The sequence below is a fragment of the Colossoma macropomum genome, unplaced genomic scaffold, assembly GCF_904425465.1.
Source record: "Colossoma macropomum unplaced genomic scaffold, Colossoma_macropomum, whole genome shotgun sequence".
Classification (NCBI taxonomy): Eukaryota; Metazoa; Chordata; class Actinopteri; order Characiformes; family Serrasalmidae; genus Colossoma; species Colossoma macropomum.
This window is the reverse complement of record NW_023494802.1, coordinates 40117365-40142680: the sequence shown is the minus strand read 5'-3', so window position 1 is coordinate 40142680 and position 25316 is coordinate 40117365. Positions and strand designations below refer to the sequence as shown.

Here is a 25316-nt window from a genome sequence, read left to right as displayed (position 1 = left end):
ATCTTCAGGGTGGAGAATGGACAATGTTGATCATTTACTACCTCTAATTGTACCACTCTGTGGAATCCAGAGGGCAGAGAGACCAAAAACACCCTTAATATGGAGATTCCAGTAACTTAAAACCAGCAGCTTTTATATGGGACAGTTACAAACCAATGACATTCCAGGATCAGGACCAAAAAATTTAAACATCACAAAGTTGTGAAGTATGAGTTGTGCAGACAAGTGTGTTTAGAGTCAAGTTTCTCTTAACTTCATTGTAACACACAGCGCTCAATAGATGGTGGCAGCTGATTTTTTAAACTGATCTGAGACCAGTTTTATGTACTTCATTTATTATTATGATAGGCTTGTTCTGGATCATGCAAAAAGCTCAACTGCACCCTCCTGTGGAGGACTGTGGAAATTGTGCACTGGTTTAATTGTCAGAAGAAATCTTGTATTTATTGGCTGGTCTTTGTATTAACAAAATGTTCATGAAATCAATGGGGTGCAAACACAATTTATTTTTATAATGTGCATTGAATTTTCTCAAAGATAAATTATGTGGTGTCGGTTTAAAAAGTTTCGAAAATGCTCATATTGACAGTAATTACCAATATTCTATGTATTCTAAGTGTTATATAATTAAATAAATAGTGGTGTTAACACTGTTTAGTCTGGTCTTTTACACTGTTGTAGTGGATACCAGTGTTTTCTATTTCACAAGCTTCAAGCTTTGTGTACAAATGGAGGCCCCAGCAAAGACATTTTAAAGTGCAGAGGCTTCAAAAACACATTGCAGGTAGTTGTACCAAACAAGCCAGCATAAACATGTTTCAGATAAAACCAAACACTGCACTGAGTTACTGCCTGAACAGGGATTCAAACCCTTGTGTTCCACATACAAGGTCATAATGTTATCTGCTAAGCTATCTCATTACTATGAAGCCATTAGTTGCAACCCTATTTCAGCTCCACAGAGTCTTATAAATTCCTGTATTTAAGTATAACAAATATTAAATTATCAGTGCCCCTCACTGCCAATTAGTGATGGGCATTCCAGTTCTATTCAGTGAGTCAGATCATTTGGTTCAGCTTGCAATGACTTTTCATTCAGTAGAATTGTTAGGTTTTTGTCTCCATAATGGTCAGATTATCTATCCTTTAAATTTTTCAAATAAAAAAATATCCTACCTTCTAACTACTCAATCAAAAATTGCATTATGTTTGTTATTTAAAGAAAAAAATCAGTCAGATGTTGACAAGTAGTTTCATTGGATGTATTAAGATGCAAAATGCAGTTCACTTCATCAACCATCAATAAACAAAGAGGGTAAAAGCCAAACATTGTAAGGACTAACAAGAGACAGTTGGCAACTAAATGAAAACTGTCAAATACAAAAACCAAAGGCAAACAAGCACAACAAGCAACAGGCTTTGGGAATAATGAGGGGGCGGGGCTGGAATGTTCCAAGAAGATTCAGGAGCGGGGTCCTGTGATTTTTAACTAAAGTCTTATTAAAGCTACCCATTTTGTTCATCTTAATGTACATAAAAAACATTCACAAATGTTTGACATTAACAAAAAGCAGTAGCAAAAGTAATAAAATATTCTTAGAATATTAAGTATTTACTTTTCAAAATGTAATGAGGTAAAAGTGAAAGCCCACTGAAACATTTCTACTCATGTAAAGCAGAAATATTCCAAAAATCCAAAAGCAGGTTGTGTTTTTACACCACTGCTGAACACGGTCTGATTCAGTGAGTGGTCTCTCTGCTGCGGCAGATCGTATTAAAGGGGAACGGAGAGCGGACAGTGCCCACCATGCCGTCCATGTTTGCGGGTGGAGCTCCAGGAGGCCATGAGAACTTTAACCGCTGGAGCAGAGAGGTGAAGAAGATGAAGAGCTCTGTTCTCGCCAGATTCTCACCCAGACACACCCTCGGACCTGCAGCACACAATAATGAACATTAACCCTCACACACACACACACTTACTGCACATAGGTCAGCAGGAAATTTTCAGAATATGTCCAACACGATATACAGCTCATTAGTTCATACAGAGATTACAGTTCAAGCAGTGTCTTTTCCAGATGCACATATTCCGTATAGTGGCTGAAATGGAACTGTATTTTGCCAGATGTTCAACTTTTGCCTTCTTTAATTCTATGATGCAAAGACCACACACTGCAATTCTGTGCACTGTCCAAGACTACCAAAACTAGAACTACAAGCTGACATTTTATAGCTGTCAGAACAAAACGAAAAAAAGTAGCTTTGCAGGAGAACTTAACTTTTAAAGGAATTTAATAGAGAAATTATTTATTTGGAGCATTTCTATTGCTCCATTTATCATGTAAAGGTTGACATAATGTAAAGAGCCACCGGCGATTAAAAATTATGTGAAAATGAAAAAGGACAAATACAGGGATACAAAGTTTTGTCCTGACAGCGACAATTTAAATGCTGCATTTTCAATGGCATTAATTAGGTACTATTGTCACAGGACTTTAATCAAAATATATAAAGCGCATGATATTAAAAAGGTGACTTTCTCTGGGTTCTAGGAAACAGACACAGTGATACAAACACTTTTTCATCAAAGCTGTGTAAAAAAGAGCACAACTTTCACCACCTATAGTGACATAGGAACTATAGTAACATTTTACAATAACTGTTTCCATATATTAAGGGTGGCTATTATTAAGTAAACAAGTAAGAACTGCTGTTGTTACCATCAGTTTCCATTGTTCTCACATTAAGTGTAGACTTGTGTTTACTAATGTATTTGTTAACAGTAAATGCACTTTAGGTACTACATTAGTGATGCTCAACTGCGAGTGCATTCCGTTTGAACAATCCTCACTGTTGCCACCACCACTTCTGCCACGAGTGGCCAGTTGTGCAACGTAGTTGTGATGCACATACGAGCGTTGGCTCGAAGTAGATGTGGGCAAGTTAAAGAAGAACTGAAACTGGACCTAGATGTTGACAGCAGTGACAGTGGTTTAAATAGCATGTTAACAAACAACATGCTTGAGCGTCGCACTGGATGTTTGTCCATTTGTTTTTATGCAAAGGTCTTTCATACTTGTAGAAATCCAAATATGTCAGTCAGGTCAATAAAATAAATCTTAAACGTAGAGCATTTGTAAAAAGCATTTAGACAATTAACTCTTGTTTTGTAGACACCAGCAGACTCACCCAGAGAAAAAGGCAGAAAGAAGTCGTTTTTGCAGAACTCTCCCTTCTCATCCAGAAAGTTCTCTGGGTTGAATGTATGTGGATACTTCCAGTGCTCTTTGTCAGCCAAGATTGCAGTTAAGTTGGGTAGAATCATTGTTCCCTGCCATGGAAAAAAATACACAAAATACATATACATAATTTATTTAACAATCATCTCTTTATTCTTCCATTCAGCTTTTTATTTATACATTCTACAGCTCCTCAAGTCCTCCATCCAGTCTACAATTCTTTTGTTTAATTCATCCCTCAGTCCAGTCTACAACTACTGCTCCTCCATCCTCCAGTCAAAGTTCAAAGCTCAAAGTTCAAGCTTATCAATAAACATCATAACATTGCATGTAAGTGGATGTAGTAAGATGTTTGTACAATCAGGTGAAACCATAGCTTAGTCAACAAACCCAGCATTACAGATAATATCAACCAGTACAAAGTGGTGCTTCCTAATAATGTCCATGAAATTAGCCCACACTCAGTCTCAAACAATCAAAAACTTCATTATAAAAGTTTAAAACCCTTGGCAAAAAGAAAGCTGGTGTCTTTTTTGTGCAGCTGGCCACACAAATATCCTACTGTTCCATCTGGAGTAATAGTCTGATTATACAGGTAAATGTACATGAAAGGGTTGTCTCAAGTACAGTAGGATCCTGCTGATCTCATTTCTGGTAGTTAGATAAATGTCAAGTAACACATCTGGTGGGAGGCCTGCATGCTTAGCAACCCTCAAGTAATGTTTGCAAGGTTGGACTCTCTTGATGTAGCAGATATGATTATCTCGTGTCAGATCTGAGCTCATCTGAACACCTAAAAGCTTGAGAGACTTCACATGCTCCACCCCCTGCTCATGCAGGAACAGAGTAGGAGTGTCAGGTCTGTTGTGAGGCTTCTATTAATCATGTCTTTTGTTTTTAAGACATTTGTTGAGAGGCAAAAAATCCGGCCTCACTGGATCAACAGCAGGTTGCATCTGTCCAGGAAGAGACCCCATCAACAGCTCGGTCAAGGTTAGATCATCAGCATACTTGATGGGTTCCACACATGTAGTGTATTCATACAGACAATGAAAAAGGAGAGGTGATAACAACCCATCCTGGGGACTTACAGCTTGTACACATTATGCCAAGGACATACAGTTTCCCCAGCGTACAGCTTGTTGTCCTTCTATCAGATAGCTGTGAAGGACAGGCCACGAATAATTGGAGATACCAAGGGGAGGCTAATGTAACTAAAAGTTGACCATGATCAATCGTGGCAAAGGCCCTCAAAAGGTCAATAAACACAATATGGGCATCCAGCTTAGGAACAGCATTCATTGCATCCTGCCAGCCATGCATGGCTTGCAGAGGAGCAGAGACTGTCAATCTGTTCTTCATAAAACTGTGTTGGGTGCTTCTGATTGCATTTTCTTCATATACCCTGCCTATGCAACTTAGCAAGGATATCTACTGGAAGTCCTGGGGGAGCTGTGATCTACTGTTCGTTGGCATAGCACAACCACAGTGCTTCAACTGAGTTGGAAAGTGACCTGCTACCAGCAAGAATTAACCCACTCTACAATGCTTCCATCCCTCAATCCATTCTACAGCTCCTCCATTTTTTGATCTTTTTGAATCGATCCAAATTCCTCAGTCACGTTGATCCAAAGTTTTTCCATTTTTTTGTGATCTTTCTGGATTGAGTCAATGTACAATTCCTTAATTTTCTGTTCTTACTGGGTAAATCCAATGTACATTTCCTCCATCCCTTAGTCCAAACTACAATTCCTCTATTTTACCAACTTTCTGGATCAACCAAATCTACAATTCCTCCAATACTCCATAACAAATCTATTCAATTCCACATACAACTCATTCCAATCTCTCCATCATTACCTTGGGGAGGTGGTATCCTTGCAGCTGTGTTGGCTCTGTGGTCTCATGCACTACACTTAGAGGAACGACGTTTGCATAGCGCTGGATCTCATGCACAGTGGCATGAGTGTATGGGAGGTTGGCACGGTCATCCATGCAGGGAGAGCGGTCCCAACCCAGCACTTGAATGATCTCCTCATGACAGCGCTCTAATGTGGTCAAGTGAATAAACAGGGGAGTATGAGGGAGAGACAGAGTACAGAAAAGAGAGTAAATGACATTAAAGCACATACAGCCATAGTAAAATTGGGTGACTAACCAACTATAAATTCTTAGAAGTCCAAAATTTTCATCAAAGTATAATTATTGCTATGCATTCAATTCCCATTTCATATTTATTTATTTGTTAGAATATTCAGCTAGCTAATGGTAATATAACAAAAGAAATATAGAAAGCCCTAAATTGTTCCCCACACCACACCCAAGTAGAGATGCAAGTGTAGTATACCTTGCACATCAGGGTGGTCCATCATGAAAATGAGGCCCCATCTGAGAGTGGTTGCTGTAGTGTCCGTCCCAGCAAAGAAGAGGTCAGCAGCGGACATAATCAAGTTGTCCTCATGGAATGTGGAGTTTTCCTTTGACTTGTGCTGCTCGAAACAAGATGCTATTTTGTATTTCTGTACCAAAAAAGACTGTAAGCTGGTGGAAAGACTGATTTACTGTAGAATGCAGGTACAGCTGCAATATGTAGAGCTTCTCCTGCAATTTGGCTTCTCACCTTGGTCATCTCAATCAGGTAGGCATCAATGAAGTCCCGGGGGTTTTCAGAGTCCAGAATCAGCCTGTGCTCTTCGACGGCCTCGCGGATAAATACCTTGAAGGAGATGGCATTCTGCAACATCGTCTGGTGTGGGCCCGGAAAGTATTTTATTACTGGGAGCAAGTTGAAGATCTGCCAAAAAAAAAGATCCCATGTTCCATGTATATATATTTTTTTGTAATTTTTTTAAGCCTAAGCACTTTAATTTTACATTACTATATATACACAAAAAACACTGCCAGTGAAGTTAAATGTTTTGCTAAATCATATTATTCTCGAAAGCAAGACTTTACTAGTGGAGACAAGTTCCAAGACTAGTCAAGGATCAATTGAAACTATCTCTGTTGTCATTCTAAAAATCATTTCAGTGTTGGTATAAAATTAAAGGTGGAAAAAAATTAAAAACAACTGTAATTTGTAGGTAATAAATTATATCATGTTGTGCTCTTTTTCTCTCAAGCACAGTTAAAAACATTGACTACGTAGTGATAATCATCAGGAAAGTTCTTGCTGGTCGTTACCTTTCCCACAGGTGATGCACCAAGTCGCATGCTTTGATTCATAATTTCCAGCAGCTTAGCAAAGCGTTCGTTTTCATAATCAAAGCGGTCTCCGAAGACGATGGAACAGATGATGTTGGAAACTGCATTCAGAATAGGATGGAGGGGATAAAAAGCCTTCCCTTCAAAAAGAAATAGCAGGAGAAAGAATTTGATGAGGAAGAACATAATAATAGAACCCTGGCCATCAAAATCATTTTAAATGGTCTAAATATTATCACTGACACTAAAGTATTGTTATAAATATATATTGACCAGTTCTGCTGTAGAAAGTGGTAAGTATGGAGCTTGACTTGGGCAAACAGTCAGCAAACAATCATAAGAACAAACAAATATCAACAGACAATATAGTTCTAGAGTCCACAAATATGGCTTAATTGTTCATAGGTAATTACATAATTATTACATAGGTCATCACAAGATCACTGATATTTTACATTTGATTTATGTTCTGGCAGGTTTGGACACTTTCTATTTGTTTCAATGTCAACAAAGCAACAAAAATTGAAAAAATATCACATAACAGTTTTTTTTTCTTTCCAAAAAATATGTGCAAACATTTCACCAAATAAAATTAATACTAAAATATCAACCCTCCCCCTTTGAAACATAAGTATGGAATCAATTAAAAACTTAGAAAACACACTTTCAACATAATTTCTTTGCTTATGTTGAAGAGCTACAACTGAAAAGTGACTAAGCAAAGTGTAAGATGAGTTGTTTTGAGCCACAAATTCCTGGGGGTGTAGGAAGGATGTGCACCTCGGGCTTCTGTTCTAGTTGTAGATTAAACAAACTGACAGCAGTTCACTAATCCATGGAGAATTCTAGTACCTTCATGCTTGAGCATCTCTCCAATGAGGTATCGTGCCTCTTCAGCCACACGTTCCTCCACCGTTTTCTTGCCCAGACCGAAGTTGCGCAGCGTGTGCAGAGCAAAGCGACGCTGCTGTTTCCAAGAATCACCATATGTGACCATAACAATACCTGAGAGAGCCAGAGACAGAAAGAAGTAGACAGATGATGATAAAGGGGTCGAGGCAGGTACAGCAAGAGGGATTATTAGTGGGCTACAAAGTAAAATAGTAAAAGCAATTAAAGTAAAGCAAAGAAGTTAATAAGCCCTGTGATACTGACCATAGCCGTCAGTGATCCAGTTCATTAATGGTACGAACGGCCTTCCAGAAAATACGGCCCCGTTCTGAGCGAATGCTTCCTTCACAATCTGCATGTTATTCAGCACAATCGTTGGCTTCCTGCTTAGATACATGGAGCACATATCACCATATTTCGTCATCTGGAGAGGAAGAAACATTGATAGCGCATTACAGATTGGTAGTAAGCAGGTAATGACAGTGTAATATCATCTTAATAAGTTATATTTATCTAAAAATCACATACTAATTGTCTAGTTGTTAATAAATAATATGTTGTAGCGGTAATAGGTATGAGATAAAATGAATAATGGTAACAAGACGCAATGATTTGAAGTTCTATGCTAATTTTCTAGTTATTGATAAATAATAAGATAAAGAAATATAGACATGCTGTGTAAAGATATATGTAGTGTGGATTGAGTTTTAAACTAATTATAAACCCTAAACCCTGCTTCTGTGTAATTTCAGTATAACTTAGTTCCTGAGTAACTACACCTGTAATTAGGCCTGCAGTGAAAATTCCAGTGCAGTTAGTCACATTATTCAGAAAATAATGATGTAATCAACTGATGAGAAGCCGTAACTGAGAAATACGATGTAAGTTTGCATTTTCAGCTCTAATAACATTTAGTTTCACTGTAATTACAGTCTGTAACAGGTCTGTACATCACACTGTGCCTGACCATTTAAACACATAATGGTTAAGAATCAAAGCACCAAGTGAATTAGTATTTTACAGCACTAATACATCATCTCAGCACAACTATGTCACTGTTTTAAGGTAACATCTCTAATATTAACAACTAGAAAATTAGCATGTAATATTTAGGTATGTATTATCATAATATTTCCATATCCTTTTCCACTTTTTACCTATCTGTGGAGTGCTACTGAAACATTTTTACCTTTTCTATAATTTTGAAAAGGAAAAGTGTAGGTGTCTCCAATAGCTACAAAGATCTGAAGTTTGTTAGGTTCATTAGGTGAATGGCTTACAGCTCTCAGTTATCAGCTGAACACACACAAATTTTCTAAGCCGCTTATCCTTCTGGATCGCAGGGGGTGCTGGAGCCTATCCCAGCTGTCATTGGGCGAAAGGCAGGATACACCCTGGACAGGTCTTATCAGCTGAACAGTGGTTCATAATCCAATTAGAAACGTCTAATCAACAAAGGAATAGCTCAGGTATTCGGGGAGCAGAGATAGAGCAAAACTATGGACAATCAACAATCATGTTTACAAGCAAGATGCAGGAAAATGGATTGAGAACTGCTGCTTTAACACACAGGTGTGCAATTATTGTCCACCCAAAGTTCTACATACCTGAATGAACCTGAGCTTTGATTAACAGCTTTTGAGTCTAGACTCGTGTTTTACCACAGGGTCAATTTTGACCTATATAACTCACCATTATCCCAGTGTTCAGCATTTTTCTCAAGAAGTTGAGACATACAGAGATTTGAATATAGCCCAAACCTTCATTAGGAAGAATTACTTCATACAGCACTCAGATAGCTTGAGGGACAGATCGTTTGACATGTCACGCCTTGCCCAGTGTGTGCTGTGTATTGTAATATGGATACCATGACTATATCATCAGTGGGTGTTTTCCAGGGAAATGAAGGAGATAAACTAGGTGGACTGTCATTTCTACAATAATGTACTGTGTTCATGCCAGTATGATAGTTTTAGAGTTCAGAGGGAGGTGGCATCTCTTGAGAGAGATGACAAGGTTAGATACGTATTCTTTTACATGTGGTTACATGAGTTTTCCACTGAAGTCATTCCAAATCCAGATATAATCTATATAGATATAAAGGACATTTGTGTTCACTTAGACCAGCCCTGCAGGAACTGAGTATGTTTGGACATAAGTGACACATATGACCTACTCAGTCATGACAGACCTGGGGCTCTTTTGGAGCAGTAGGATTCTGGTAATTTCAAATAAAATAGCCCTTTTCTTGAGATAACTTTGCTCTGAAATATATATTAAAACAATAAGCCATGAGAAGCCTTGTGTTACTGTAATTTTATCATGGAAAGGGTGTTCGTAAGTATTACTTGAAGCAGAGTGCCTAAAACTCCCTTCCCCATGATAAAATCACAGTAACGCACGGCCTCATAAAACGGCGGCCAACATAAAATATGAAATAATGTACATTTCTTCAGAAAAGTTATTATTGACATCAATCAACATTGACAAGTATTCCGCCAAGAAATGTAGTTCCTGTAGAGTGTGGTATCCCAGCAACCACAGACTGCTGAATTAGGAGAACGTTTGGTCGCCCATCACTGTATACTGCGGTCATTTCATAAACTTATTAACTTTTGTCCTATAATAATGAATGTTTATGTTTTTGTCGTATAATAGCACTGTTTAATTCACTGTTTAAAACCAGAAATTCTAAATAACTTTTGGTCGCCGAATTACCACCGCAAGTCTTATGTAGCACCAATTCAGTGGTGCCCCTCTTCCCACGCTGGGGCTGGATCTCAAATGGCTCCCTGCTTCCTACATAGTGCACTACATAGGAATTTAAATACTGGCTCACGCACCCCAACAGAGCATAATTTAGAAAAAAAATTCACTAAATATAATCATTTAGGATTCAGCCACATCCATACTGAACACACAGTGCACTATTTGGCTGTAGAATCTAGAATTTTAAAACCTCCATAGTTAGAACACTATTTGGGGGGTATGTAAGGTGTTTGGGATTTAGCCTGGGATTGATGTGACTTCTGACTGAAGCATGAACAGTTGAAGCATGTCAGCCATTCACGTGGCATTCTTTAGACTTATATATTGCAGTTTTACAGCAAATCATATTGTAAATGCTTTAATTCAAGTCTGTGATATTAATGATGGAGTTATTTAACCTGTTAGCCAGCTGACCAGCCTAGTTCTAGTTAAGAAAATAAACTGTCTGCCCCTCAGTTTAAACAGAAATGGTATCTTACTCAGTCAGTACACTCAGTGGTCCATGTGAGCAGCATTAGATTTATAAACAGTGCAAGGATTTTTCGTTATGTGGCACAGTAATACAGAGTTCAATTGCTGTAAGGCCGTCATAGGTTTGGATATATCGTGTATTTTACAATGGCTTCGAACGTGGCTCAGCAAACCCAATTTTAAGACCAGAGCTATCTGTTTTATAATAGTACTTAAAGCATCATAAGCCTTATGTGGGGCAGATTAGCCTTCTCCTCCACTTCCACGCAGCAGTGAATACACCGGAGGATTACATTTGCTGTGTCCACTTAGAGCTCTGGGAAGCTATGATCAGTTTGTTGGTTCAAAGCAGATCAGCCAGAGACACCTGTTGCCTCTTACCCCTTAGGGCCAGCAGAACCCAGGTCAGAGCACAAATTGGTCCTTCTAATGCTTTTAGGTCAGTGGTTCTCAAACTGGTCTTCAGGAACCCTGAGACATTCCATGGTCCATTTCTGCACTACTCGTATGTGTTAAGACTTAGGATGAAGCAAAAATGTGGACTGTCTGGGGGCCCCGAGAGCTGGTTTAAAAACCACAGCTTTAGCTAACGGATGACATTGCTATGGTGACAGCAGAAAGGCAGTATTAGTTACTTAACCCATGGAGGTCAGCATAGTAACATTGTGACATGGCAATATTGTGACATGGTGACAGGTGGAAAGCAGCTTTTCAACCAGTATAAATACAGCTAAGTAAGAAAGATCAGGACTACCCTTTTGGTAGGTATCATTTTGTCTTAAGAATATTGCAAACTTGCCCCTAATCAGCATGTTTACAACCATTTTCAGTCACAAATCAATGTTTACAGAACAAAAATTATGCTTTTTTGAGCCTACAAATGAAACATGTTAGGTATCACAGTTCCTAGAATTGCTCAACCTGGTAGAAAGTTGTTACCACCATCATTACACCTGATCCACAGCACAGAGGCATGCCTAATCACAACAGCAATTTAACCCCTTAAATGGCCAGGGCGCACCAGCGGGCCCAGTTTTATCACACACACCCATAACCTAAGAATAGCTCAACTAGTCTGCATTGAAGTTCCAGTATTTACTGAATAATAAACCTTAGTATGTAATAAGCCTGGAATTTTAAGGGGTTAACCCTTTGAACCATCAGGATCTTCTCATAACATACAGAACAACTGCTAAACAGGTGAAGAAAAAGAGAAAACTGACCGATCTGATGAACGCCATTGGATCCTTCACGAATTGGGGCAGGTTACCCACGAAGGGAAGTGGTTTGGGTCCAGGGGGGCTGCGGCTCCTGGAGGAGCTCAACCTTATACTTTCCATCAGAAATAGAAAGAGCAGACCACCCAGCAGGGCCAAGCTCACAGACATCCAGTCCAAATATCTCAGCACAGACTCCATTCTGAGAGATGAGCAGGAGAGCACAGACACTCACAGCTTTATACACTAAAACCAGAAGGGGAGGGATGAAAGAGAGAGAGAGAGAGAGAGAGCGAGAGAGAGAAAGAGAACATGTTTCTTCTGAGAAATGACAGCTGCTTTTGTAGGATCCCATGATCGTGGGCATGCCTAAGGATGAGTCTTGATGTAACTTGTTAAGAGGTGAAAAAAGATTTCCTTTTAAAACATAACTGTCATTTCCCTGGCATGTAACTGGCAGACACTGTTTATAAACAGATTTAATATCTATATCTCTGAAAAACCTACATTTAATATCATTAATCAGCACTTCTCACCATGTGAACCTTGCAAGTAATTGTCCACAGGCACTAAAAAAATGAAGAAAATAGGACGTGACTAAGGAACTGCAGCAATCTCTTGTAGACATGACTGTTTCAACATAGTGGGCGTGTCCGTCTAGAGTACGTGACACTCAAAAAAACAGCTTGGTTTCCTCTGCTCTTTCCGGTTTTTCTTCCTGTGGTGCCAGCTGTAGAAGTGTCTAAAAAGCTGCCTGTAATGTTCTAATACATTCACCATCTAGAATAAAGTACAAAATAAAATAAACAAAACAAAACAAAAAAAAAAAAAACCCCCAAAAAAAAACAAAATATATATATATATATATATATATATATTATATATTTTGTTTTGTTTATTATATATATAGGGACACTTACACATTACACCCAGAGGAGCTTTTATGACATCCCTTCAAATCCATAGGCATTAATATGGAGTTGGTCCCCCCTTTGCAGCTATAACAGCTTCCACTCTTCTGGGAAGCTTTCTACAAGATTTTGGAGTGTCTGTGGGAATTTTTACCCATTCATCCAGAAGAGCATTTGTGAGGTTGATGATGTTGGACGAGAGGACCTAGCTCACAACCTCCGTTCTAGTTCATACCAAAGGTGTTCGATGGGGTTGAGGTCAGGGCTCTGTAAGGGCCAGTCCGACTGCCAGATAGAGAAGCGTGATTCATCACTCCACAGAATACGTTTCCACCACTCCTGAGTCCAGTGGCTGCTTGCTTTACACAACCTCCTCCAATCAACCCCCCGCTTTGGCATTGTGCAATTTAATCTTAGGCTTGTGTCCAGCTGCTCAGCCATGGAAACGCATTGGGTGAAGCTCCTAACAAACAGTTATTTTGCTGATGTTGCTTCCAGAGGCAATTTGGAACTCTTTAGTGAGCGATTCAACAGAAGATAAACACTGTGCACTTCAGCACTCAATGGCTCCACTCTGTGAGTTTGCATGGTCTACCACTTCGTCGCTAATTTCACAAAAATAGCAGTTGACTGGGGCAGATCTAGCAGAACCGAAATTTCACAGACTGACTTGTGGCAGAGATGGCATCTTGACATGTTTAGTGTCAAGTTCACAGTGCCATGTTTAAAGGCAATGAGCTCATCAGTATATGACCAATTCTACTGCTGGTGTTTGTCTATCAAGACTTCAAGCCATTTGTTTACGTTTATCCACATGTTAGCTATGAGTGTAGCTGAAATACTTGAACTCAATAATTAGAAGATATGTCCCAATACTTAGTAGAAAGATCTCATTGATGATGTGAGCTCAATTTTGTTTGTCCCTTTACAGTCACTTAAGTTCTATGCAAGTGTACATTACAAACTCTAAATGATTAAGCAAAGTGCACTTTAGATATATATACAGTCAACCTTTATTCAAACTCATATACATTGAGGTAAAGGCCTCCTTTACAATATAGTTGAGTTTATCAAGCAGAGTGATAAACGGTGTCCAAGGGCCTGAGAGAGAGAAGCATGTTACCTTCCTATAAAAGAAATACATTTTTTTATTTACTCACGAGATTAGTTATATGCTATCTAAAGGATATCTTCTCATTGATCCATATACCGAAATGCATACTAATATGCTGTGATACTTTCAATATTTGTACCACTTTTGGTAAAAATGATTTGGTAAAGATTAGCGTCTTTACTTTCATGTGCACTAAGACATAATGTATGATTATTGAGTGTAACTTGTAAATCAAAAGCAGTGCTGAAGGGGTTTAATAGCAAAATGTATAGTACCTGCAGAATAAAAACTATAACTGTATGATCAGCACAAAGATGCATATTACACTCATTAAAGAAGAAACAGTATCATTAATATAAATTGAAAACAGAACAGACCCCACGATTGAGCCTTGTGGGACACAGTAATCTGCACAGATTTCCCACAGTCACACACTGCTGTCTGTCCATTAGGTGGCTCTGAAACCACTGATAGGCAATTTGATCAAATCTAAAACCAATATTAACAAGTCTTTTTAAGTAGTGAGTGATCAACTGTATTTAATGCCTTTGAAAGATCAATAAAAAGGGCTGCACAATGCTTCTTTTTATCTGAAGACAAAATAATGTCATTTAAAATAAGAATGGTGGCAGTAACAATGCTAGTTTTCTCTCTAAAACCAGATTGATGTGTGCTTAGAATAGAATGTACTGAGATCAGCTTTTTATAATATATGATTTTTTAAATATTTTTGCTAGGCATGGTAATTTAAAGATAGGCCTATAGTTGTTGAGGTCAAATGCTCCATCCCTCTTTATGAATACTGTCCAGTCAAATTAATTTATCACAAGTGAACTTTAATCAGAATATCAAGGATGATCCAGTGAACTCAGGATGCAGCTGTACTCGTCATAAAAGGACTGAATACTTGGGCAAATGTGTTATTTCAGTTTTTAATTTACAAAACTTTGCAACATTTGTTTATGCTGTTTAGGCTGACTCAATGATGCTAATGTGTGCGATGCAACCTTGTGTCAAAATCTGACATTTCACCTATTATTGCAACATTTTGTTTGTGTGAGGGAGTGGCTTTCTGCATCATTTGCTTTGTTTTGATAAAGACTAGCTTTGAGGAATTTGAAGCTGAGAGATGCAATCTAAATCCACAGCATGCAATCCCTGGGCAATGCTCTTATAAATAGACTTAACCATCCATTAAAAGTATAAGGACCTCTGCTTTAAAAAAAAAAATCATGTTTTCTTTGTCTGTTTGCAATAGTTTACCCTAAAGATCTTTACCCTAAAGACCCTAAAAAATCTGTATTAAATATTTACCGATAATTTTATCTTACATACTTGAACAGTAACAGTGGGAAAATAAAAATGTGAAGGCAAGGTATCACCAAACCTTTGAACTGGCACTGAATATACAGTCGTATGCAAATAAATAGACATTGTGCACTAAACATTGTAGAAAAATGCACCTTTCAATTGCAAAGTAAGCAACCTCTTAACAAACCTAGTTTTATTACACACTTCTGTGCATTGAAGTCCCTGTAGTTACAGAATAATAAGCCTTAGAATGAAATAAACCTGAAATGTTAAGGGGGTAACTAATTTTCACTTGGAAATTCAACAAAATCTGTAATTAGATGGGGGTATTCAAACTTTTGCAATGATTGTATGGCATGCATTGCTTCCATTCATCATCTGTTTCCAACACATGCTCTCCTTCTTGCGTTTTGTAGTCACTTATGGCCCCCAAACCACCAGAGGGCCCCAAGTATGTACTTCTTAAAATTGATACAATTAAAATCACAAACCCAAGTCCAAAACAGTCAGGGCAGTTGGCAAAATGCAATTAACAACAGAAAGCAGTGGTTTGTAAATTCACTTTGACCTGTATTTAAACAAAAATAAAGTACAGAGTAACCATGTCAGAAACACTGCTGACTTCTCTGGGCTTGAGATCATCTGAAATGGGCTGATTCACAGTAGAAATGTGTATTGTGTTCTAAAGAGTTAGCCTTTTAGATTGTTTATCTGGATGGTTTAAACATATTTTAAAGACGAAAGTAAAAATATAAATAAAGAAAGTCCTTGCTTTAAAAATCTTTTGGATGCCATCAGAATGCAGTTATTGTAGTATTCGTTATGTATGGCAGTTCAAAAAAAATGACAGAATTGATAAATCTGTCTGGTGAGGCCTTGCAAATCAATGTGATATACAATCTATCTCTTTTTTTTCCCCACACATAAATATTTTGTAGCACTGTAGGTCAGTGATCAGTTTGAATCTGGAGAAAATGTTGTTTTTTAGAAATCGAGGAAGGATCAAGCTGAAAGAAATTCTGCTATTAACTACTTTCACTGTTCAAGTTCAGTGTCACTTTTGATGGCTTCATAACGCAAAGAAAGGACAAAATTCATCAAAGATAAAGATCGCCATCTAGTGGCTGACTGCCACAACACAAGACTACATTCTGGACCAGTTAATCGTTTGCTACCTCTAATCGTTCAACCTGGAGAGTCCAGTGAGGGTGCAGGAAACTGTTGAAAAGTGGGCAAAAAAATAATCTGCACAAATGCCCATTCACATTCTGAATCTTTAATCTTTTTTGACACAATGTAAAGGGCTGCTGGTGATTTCAAATTATGTAAAAATATTGTGGCTTTGGTGTAGAAGATGATGTAGAAAACAATGCATATATAGGCAAATGCTCTTTTATTGAACATGCACTTCAACAAACAGCAAGAAATGCCCAGCCCAGGGACACTGAATAACAGAGTGAATTGAATGGAAGTACACCAATAGCCATACAACCTCACTCAAAACTACACTAATGAACCCACAGCCCAACATAATAAAACACATTCAACACACAACAACCTTGTTAGCAAAGTAGATCAGCAGCAACTATACCTTTTTGCACCTGGAGCGTGGTACCACCCGAGGGCCACTTTGTGTGGCCACACCTCCTGAGCTCCTCTGGACAGCATGGCCCATGGTGAACACCACAATATTAAAAATGACAAAAGCATGGTTTTCTCTCAACAGCAGCCGCTGTTTCAATATATTTTTTTCATGTCCTTGCTAAGTTCAACCCACCACTTGAAAGTGTGGAAGTGGCCAGAAGTATGGACTCCAAGCAGAAGAGGAGGAGAATACAGCAAGGGGCAGATTATTAAATGTGAATGCACTCGCCCTCAGCTAGGCTATCTTCAGTGAGCTAATCAGCTAACCATGCAAATGTTTTGAACATTTTTGAACATAACCTACATACATTCTGTGAAGAATTGCTTTGTTTGGCTATAAACTTTGGTTTAGAACCATGATGTACTGTTTTTCTTTTTGTTTTGTTTGTTTTGTTTTTGTTTGTAGCCATGTAGCCTTTAGCATGCTAAAAAGAAAGTTAGCAGAGTAAAGTTGTATCAGTAGTCATATATACTAACTGGCATATCCTGAAAAAAGTGACTGAATTTATATGATACAAATGCATTGATTCTGCACAGATGAAATATGTCACATCAACTTAAGTAAATCAATGAAGTATTTACACATAGTAATAATGTTCAAGTAACATATTTCATTCATGTGGAGCCAATGTACAGATTTGGATTAAGCACATTTAAAGCTAAATTTAAGCAAACTTTATTTTTAAATAATATTACATACTCATTTAAAGGTATTATTTTTATCTGAAAATGTCATGATGTCCAAACTTCAAACTTTCAGTTCTCACATGCCACATGCAATGGTTCGAACCTCAAGGGAAGAGCACAGTGTGTGAAGGTCAATGGGGAAAAGTTGACCCTCTGTGCCAATAGCATGGGGACACCCCAGGGCTCAGTTCTAGGTCCATTGATGTTTAGCATGTATATTAACAACCTAACCAAATGATGTCCTGTGGTTGGCTGCCAAATGGACGGCGGAGATTTGGTTATCTATAGATCTGCCAGAACACCTAGCATGGCTGCTGACCAGCTTACTGAATCATTACAGGCTGTATTGCAATGGCTTCAGTCCTCTCACTTAATACTGAATGTAAAACACAAATGTTTTAATCTCTTTTTCTGTACATGAACAACACAAAAAAAAACATCAATGGTAAAAGTAAAAAATGAGGTCATCAGTGAGGGCTGACAGTATCAAGTACTTGGGAATTATTGTAGACACCTATAAACACCTTGTCTTGCAGCTGATTGGTTCCCTCAGAGATCTGCTGGCCCAGCACCCTAATAGGCTTGCAGGTCCTGACCACTTCTCCAGCACCTAGACATGCTCAAAAGCCATCCCTCTGTCCAGCATCTGCAGAGTATACATAACCAGCATTAAACTCTTCAAACGTCTGGTTTCTATCACCACCACAATGGTCAATTCCCAGTAAGTTTCTTTAGAATGAGGCATTACACAAAATGCTGTCGATCAGTTGCACATCAATAAAATATGCCAGACCAACACATTTGCTGCTTTTATGTTTACTTACTTTGACAAGTACTGTGTTGAACAAGAAGCAACAACAGATAGAAAACCCTCCAATGCACAGCTTCCAAGGTACAGAACCAAACCTAGTGGAGGAATTCACAGCTGGCACCAGAATAGAGAAACAGGAACAGTGACGAGGACTGGGACAAGTACAGAGACAGTGACAGGGACAGAAACATTAACAGAGTGTAGAACTGAAACAGGGACCAGGATGCTGACAAGGACTGAACTAAGCACAGGGACAGGAAACTAGGGAAATGGGGCCAGCTGAGCTTGAAACTATGGGCCATCCAATCAAGGAACTTGGGGCCATTCAAGCAAGGGAACTAGGTGACTGGCTAAGGAGCTCCCTGTGGGGCCAGACAAGCAGGGAACTGGAGATCATCTGAGCAGGAAAGTAGGGAACTTGCTGAGGGTGTAACTGGGGGCAACAGAGTAGAGAACTGAGGGGCCTGCTGAGGGGGTATGCTGGTGGCAAGCTGAGCAGGGAACTGTGGGCTGGGTGTGCAGGAGAACTGTAAAGTGAGGGGCAGTTAGGGTCCCTGCACTCTCTGGTTACTGCTGCCTTCTGTCAAAATGTAGAGCTTCTTCTGCAGTTTGACTTCAGTTAGTGGACACATGTTGCACACAAGTTGCAAGACTATTTTAGTGTAGGTGTAAGCTTAATCTGAAGGCTTGATCTGAAGTAAAGAGCTTAAAGAGTTCAATGCCTATGCGTGGTGTGAGGCCAGTAACGGCCCTAGGCCCAATGGGGTACATTTCTTCTCGGAGTTGGGTTGTTTGGGAATGCAACCCGAAGTGGGAAGCAAACTCCATCAGAGGCTAAATACTGGCACAAAACTGATGGTGAACAAGTACCATAAAGGAAAATAAATCCATAATAAATGTGCTTTTTCCATTTTCAGACACCAGTATAGTGTCAACTGAAATTTCTCCACTTGTTTTAAAGAGCTGCAACTGTGAAGCCACATTGTCACTTGGGGGGCTGGGGCAGTAGTTCACTAATTCTTTAAGAAATTTAGTGGAGGCAGGGTACCTTCATGCTTGAGCATCTCTCCAATGAGGTATTGTGCCTCCTCGGCCACACATTCCTCCACTGTTTTATTGCCCAGACCAAAGTTGTGCAGCATGTGCAGAGCAAAGCAATGCTGCTGTTTCCAAGAATTACCATATGTGAACATCACGATACCTGAGTGAGGCAGATACAAAAAGAAACAGACAGATGATCATAGAGGGGTAGAGGCAAGCTGCGAAAAAGGGATCATTAGTTGGCTACAAAGAGAAATAGTAAAAGTAGTAAAAATAAGGCTAAGAAGTTAATAAGCCATGTAATACTGACCATAGCTATCGGTGATCCAGTTCATTAATGGTATGAATGGCCTTCCAGAAAATACGGCCCCATTCTGAGCAAATGCTTCCTTCGCAATCTGCATGTTATTTAGCACGACTGTTGGCTTCATTGTTGGTACATTGGTACATTGAGAACATACTGCCATATTTTGTCACCCGGAGAGGAAGCAACATTTTCACTTTATCTATAATTTTGAGATGGGAAAGTTTCGATGTCTGCAATATCTACAAAGATCTGAAGGACAGATGGTTTCAGGTTTATTAAATGAATGGCTTACAGCTCTCAATTGTCAGCTGAACAGTGGCTCTCAATCCAGTCCTTATAAATAAGTTATCAAGAAGCAGATATCATGAGAGCAGATAAAGAGCACACCTATGGACAATCAACAATCATGTCAACAAGCAAGATGCAGGAGAAATGGATTGAGAACCGCTGCTTTAGCATGGAGGTGTGTAGTTATGGTCCATCCAAAGCTCTACACACCTGAATGAACCTGAGCTTTGATTAATGGCAAGTCTAGACTTGTGTTTTACCACAGGGTCAATTTTGAACTATATAACTAACCATTATCCCAGTGTTCAGCGTTTTCCCAGGAAGTTTAGACATACAGAGATTTGAATATAGCCCAAACCTTCATTAAGAAGAATTGCTCCATTCAGCACTCAGATAGCTTGAGGGACAGATCATTTGACATGTCACGCCTTGCCCAGTGTGTACTGTGTATTGTAAGACACGATGACTATATCATCAGTGGGTGTTTTCCAGTGAAGTGTGGAAGATGGGCTACATGGTGGAACTAATGACATCCAGGTTCACTGAGTATGTTTGGACTCATATGACCTTATCAGTCATGATAGACTTGGGACTACTTTTCTTCTCTTATTTATGAACTTCTTTTGGAGCAGTAGGAATCTGGTACTTTTGATTAAATATGGATGATCTGAGTAAGTAATTAAAGCATAATTTGCCTCATGATTTGCTTTCATCTCCATTTCCCTGAAGCAGTGATTACACCTGAGAACTGTATATCCAGTGTTAGTTGCAGACTCAGGCTACTTGAAGGGTATGATCGAAAAAAATAAAATAAAAAGGGCACCTATGGCATGAAATGGGGCCCCAGCAGTGCAAAAAAGCTAAGATGCATGATGTTAGATGAAATATTCTTTCTTCCTTGATTAAGACTAATATTATGCTATTCCACTTCTACTTGATTTCCAAATTGAGTCCACAGGTTAACAGCTTAGCAAAGTACCTTTTTAGTTAGCTAGCTCCTTAGCTAGGCATTTAGGCTAAAAAAAATTATATGGCTACCTATAAACACATTTGTCATGTACATACATTAGTATTTACTAATACATCATTGGTAAAACTCAGTCTTCACAACTTTAAACAAAGCTTGCTGGATTACTCTGGTTACAGCTCAGACTATGTTAAGCCCCCTCTGATATCTGAACATTCCCGGGGGGCTGTGGCTATTTTAACCTTTGTGTCGTCACTGACATAATTTATATAGTCTTTTCTAATACAGTGAACCTAACATAATCCAACTTAACCTAAAGGGTACATTGAAAAATAAAAAAGAGGGACAGTGCAAATGAGATTGGATTAAAATGCTAGCTAGATAGTAGCCTAACATTTCACCTCCTCATTTAACCCATCTGTGCAGTGAAACACCACATACACACTAGTGAACACACACACTAGGGGGCAGTGAGCACACTTGCCTGGAGTGGTGGGCAGCCCTATCCATGGCGCCAGGGAGGCACTTTGGGGTTAGGTGTCTTGCTCAAGGGCAGTTCAGTCACATACTGTTGGCTCAGGGGATCGAACCTGCGACCTTCAGGTCACAGGGCTGGTTCCCTCAGCTCCAGCCCATGACTGCCCCACCACATCATGTCACATATATGGCACCACATCACATTTTCTCCACTGGAGGGGCATATATTAGGAAACTTCCCCTCATTGTTATTCATGTAGATACACCCTTTACAGCACTGCACCATATTTTATCCTCTGAACAGCCACTTCTCCACTAGAGGAGCACCTATTCATTTGTTCCTGTAGGAGTACCCAAAACAGCACTGGGTCTGTAACACCACTTCTGGGAGGTGCACCCTTTGAGACACTTTCATGTAGGGGGCATAGAGGGCACTTCATAGTGACACCCTTGTACATTGGAAGGGCACCAATAGGGAACATCAAGTTTAGATCATTGAATGGGCACCTTATAGATATATTTTCACCACTAGCAGGGCACTCATTAAGAAATGTATCAAATTTTCTTTGATTCTTGCTCAAGAGGGCACATAATCATAATGTATTGCATGAAGAGGTACCCAAGAGGGCACTCAGTCATTTTTCCCCATGTGAATGGCAGCCAATAGGGCACTTCCCCTTGTTTTTGCCAGTTTGGAGGGAACATCAGTGCCTTTTTAACCATGTGGTTGTATCACCCCCAGTGTCCGCCAGCGCCCTGTGTCCTTTTCTATGGCCATTTAAATGCTTCAGAGAACATCAGCCAGGGACACATGTTGCCTCTTTCCCCAGAGGGCCAGCAGAACCCAGGTCAGAACATGCACAGATTGGTTCTTCTAATGCTTTTAGCTCAGTGGTTCTCAATGTGGTCCTCAAGAACCCTGAGGTGGAGCCTTGGTCCATTTTTGGTTCCATTTTGCACTACTCTTATGTGTTGGGATTTAGGATGAAGCAAAAAAATGTGGACTGTCTGGGGGACCCTGAGGGCTGTGAACCATAGCCTTGGCTAACACAGGACATTGCTTGTGGTGGCGGAAAGGTAGTTTTAGTTACTTAACCCATGGTGGGGCACAATGGCAACATTCCATGTTGACAAGTGGAAAGTAACCTTAATAACGCATAATAATACATCTAGGTCAGAAAGATCAGCATCTTTCTGGTAGGTACCACACGGTTTTCTAGATATTCTAGAATATCTTTAGAATATTGCAAACTTGCCTCTAATCACCGTATTTACAACCATATTCAGTTACAAATCAATGTTTGTAGAACCAACAGTTTGCTTTTTTGAGCCTGCAAATGAAAATGCATGCAAATGCATTTCAGATTTCACAAGTTTTAGAATTGCTCAGGCTGGCAGAGAATCGCTACCACCATCATTACACCTGATCCACCAACTCTCATTACCTTGGCATGTAACTGGCGGACATTATTTATAAACATTACATGCAATCTTACATTTAATCTCTACAACTCTGAGGAGTGAGGAGTTCTCCCAATGTGATCCCTACAAGTAATTGCCGATAGCACTACAAAAAATGAGAATATCGGACATGTGACTGAATGAATTATGCAACCTCTTGTCATAGTCTGATGTTTCACCACTGTTTCAACATAGGGGGACATGTCCACATAAAGCACACGACAGTGAGTACCATGTTTTTGTGCTGTTTTCAGGTCAAATAGAATTTACAAATCACTGATTTCTTTTTGTAAAAGCATTTCATACCGTCCCAGCTTGGGATTTGTAATAAAGTATTACTTGCACACAAAGAATATGCATGGGCTGGAGATGAGGGACCAAATAGAATGTTGCTTAGGGTCCCCATAAAGTTCTGAATACTTGGGCAAATGTGTTATTCCAGATTTTAATTTTTAACAAATTTACAAAACTTGTTTATGCTGTTTAAGCTGACTGGATGGTGCTGGTATTGGTGATGCATCCTCTTGTAAAAGTCCAACTTTTGACCTTTGTTACATTTTGTTTGTGTGAGGGAGTGGCTTTTCACATTGCTTCCTTTGTTTTAATAAGAGCTGAATTTAAGAAATTTGAAGTTGAGAGATGTAATGTAAATCCACAACATGCAATCCCTGTGCAACACTCTAAAATGATGGACATGACTGTCTATCAAAAGTATTGGTAAATTTTTTTTGTCTGTTTGCAATAGCTTACCCTAAAGATTAAAGTAAATCTTTGCTAACTATTTAAACATATTCTTATATAGTTGAAAAGGAACAGTAAGAAATTTGAAGACAAATTTAAGTTCTCTATAGAGTATTCATTAATTCCCCACTTAGAAAATCAACAAAATACGTAATTAGATGGTGGTATTCAAGCTTTTGCAAAAGATGACATGTCCTAAATTGTTTCCATTTCTGTTCTGTTTTCAACACATGCTCTCCTAGAAGGACTAGTTCTTGCTAAACATAGTTGCTTAAGGCTTGCAAACCACTAGGAGGCCCCAAGTATGTACTTCTTCAAAATGATACAATACGGTTTGCAGAAAAAGAAACCAGAGAGTCCAGGGATTTTATTTATTTATTTATTTATTTATTTATTTATTTTACTGATCAAAATCAAAAAACAATGTGAAAAAAATTGGGACAGCAGATGAAATGCAATTAAGAGGTTTGTTAATCCAACAAAAACGGTATGAAGTAACCAGGTCAGAAACGCTGCCAACTTCTCTGGGCTCAAGCTCAGCTGAAATGGACTGATGCACATTGAAAATGTGTATTGTGGTCTAAAGAATCAGCTTTTCAGAGTGTTTATGGAACATTTGCTGCCTTTTAGATAGCATCTTTTTCAGGGGCGTCCATGCTTATTTAATAAAAAATGAAACATTCTGCACGTGTTGGAACAGCATGGCTGCATAATAAGAGAGTGTGGGTGCTAGACTAGCCTGCTTGTCTCCTATGAAAATATGTAGAACACACGAGGAAGCACAAAGCACAAAAAATAAAGGACCAGATGGTTGTAAAACTGATAAATGGCAAAATTTCTGCTTTCAAATACTTGATCAGTTTGTGTCTTCAATCCCCAAATGATTGGTGAGTGTTGATAAAGGAAAAGTGATATAAAACATGAAATAATGTTTTTAATGTGTGTGCTTGTTTTAATGTAATCCAGGTAAAACTAAATGTACTAAACACTAATTTCTATTTTGATTAGCATGTCCCTAACTTTTTGGCATTGAGCTGGTAATTAATTTTTGCTTGCATACAAATGAATATGATTGGGCTGGAGGTGAGGAACCAGGTAGAATTTTGTATAGGGTCCCCAAGCTTTCAGAAATGACTCTGTCTCTCATTTTTAAATAAAGTCTTCATCTGTATCTTCACTCTATAAACACACTTATTTCAACATGTGCAGTTTGTTTAGTTAGTGTGTTTGGATGTTCCTCGATGTATTAAATGCTCTTTTAGAACATTTCTTTGTTGTAGTATCGTATGATTGGAGTAAGCCATTCTTTTTGTGGGGCTTTACACCCATGCAAGAAAAGTAAATAACAAATAAAGAAAATGCCTGCTGTAAACAAACTTTTTGGAGGCCTTCAGCATGTAGTTATTGTAGTATTTGGTATGTATAACAATTCAGTATGATGAAAAGATCTGACAGAATTGACAAAGCTGTCAGGAAATCTGTCAGAAAAACAATCTATTTGATTTTCTCCCACTGCACTGTACATTTTTGAAGTGAATTTTGTTACTTTTGAGCACAAAAGGTCAGTGATCATTTTGAATCTGGAGAAAGTGTTTTTGAAAGTTTTTGAGGAAAGCAGAAAACATCAAACTGAAAAATTCTGCTTTAATTGCATACGAAATATTAAGGAAAGGTTCTACCATTCTAAAAGAAAGACAGACAGAAAGAAAGAGTCCCTCGCTGTAGTTTCATAACATTAAGAAAGAGCAGGGTTCATCAAAGATAA

General features: G+C 38.8%; 1 protein-coding gene across 2 annotated transcripts; it reads right to left on the bottom strand.

The window, feature by feature from the left end:
* Positions 1-1565: 1565 nt before the first annotated feature.
* Positions 1566-12402, bottom strand: LOC118822223 (cytochrome P450 2B4-like). Of its 2 annotated transcripts, XM_036591162.1 has the most exons (10): positions 12328-12402; positions 11798-12037; positions 7599-7758; positions 7296-7448; positions 6423-6583; positions 5860-6033; positions 5587-5728; positions 5100-5287; positions 3190-3331; positions 1566-1931 (listed from the first exon to the last, which is right to left on the bottom strand). In XM_036591162.1, the coding sequence occupies exons 2-10, from the start codon at positions 11990-11992 to the stop codon at positions 1741-1743; spliced, it is 1506 nt and encodes a 501-aa protein (XP_036447055.1). In that variant the 5' UTR covers positions 11993-12037; positions 12328-12402; the 3' UTR covers positions 1566-1740. The 2 variants fall into 2 exon arrangements, with proteins under 2 accessions (XP_036447055.1, XP_036447054.1); XM_036591161.1 differs by having other exon boundaries at positions 11798-12345.
* Between the last annotated feature and the right edge of the window lie 12914 nt (positions 12403-25316).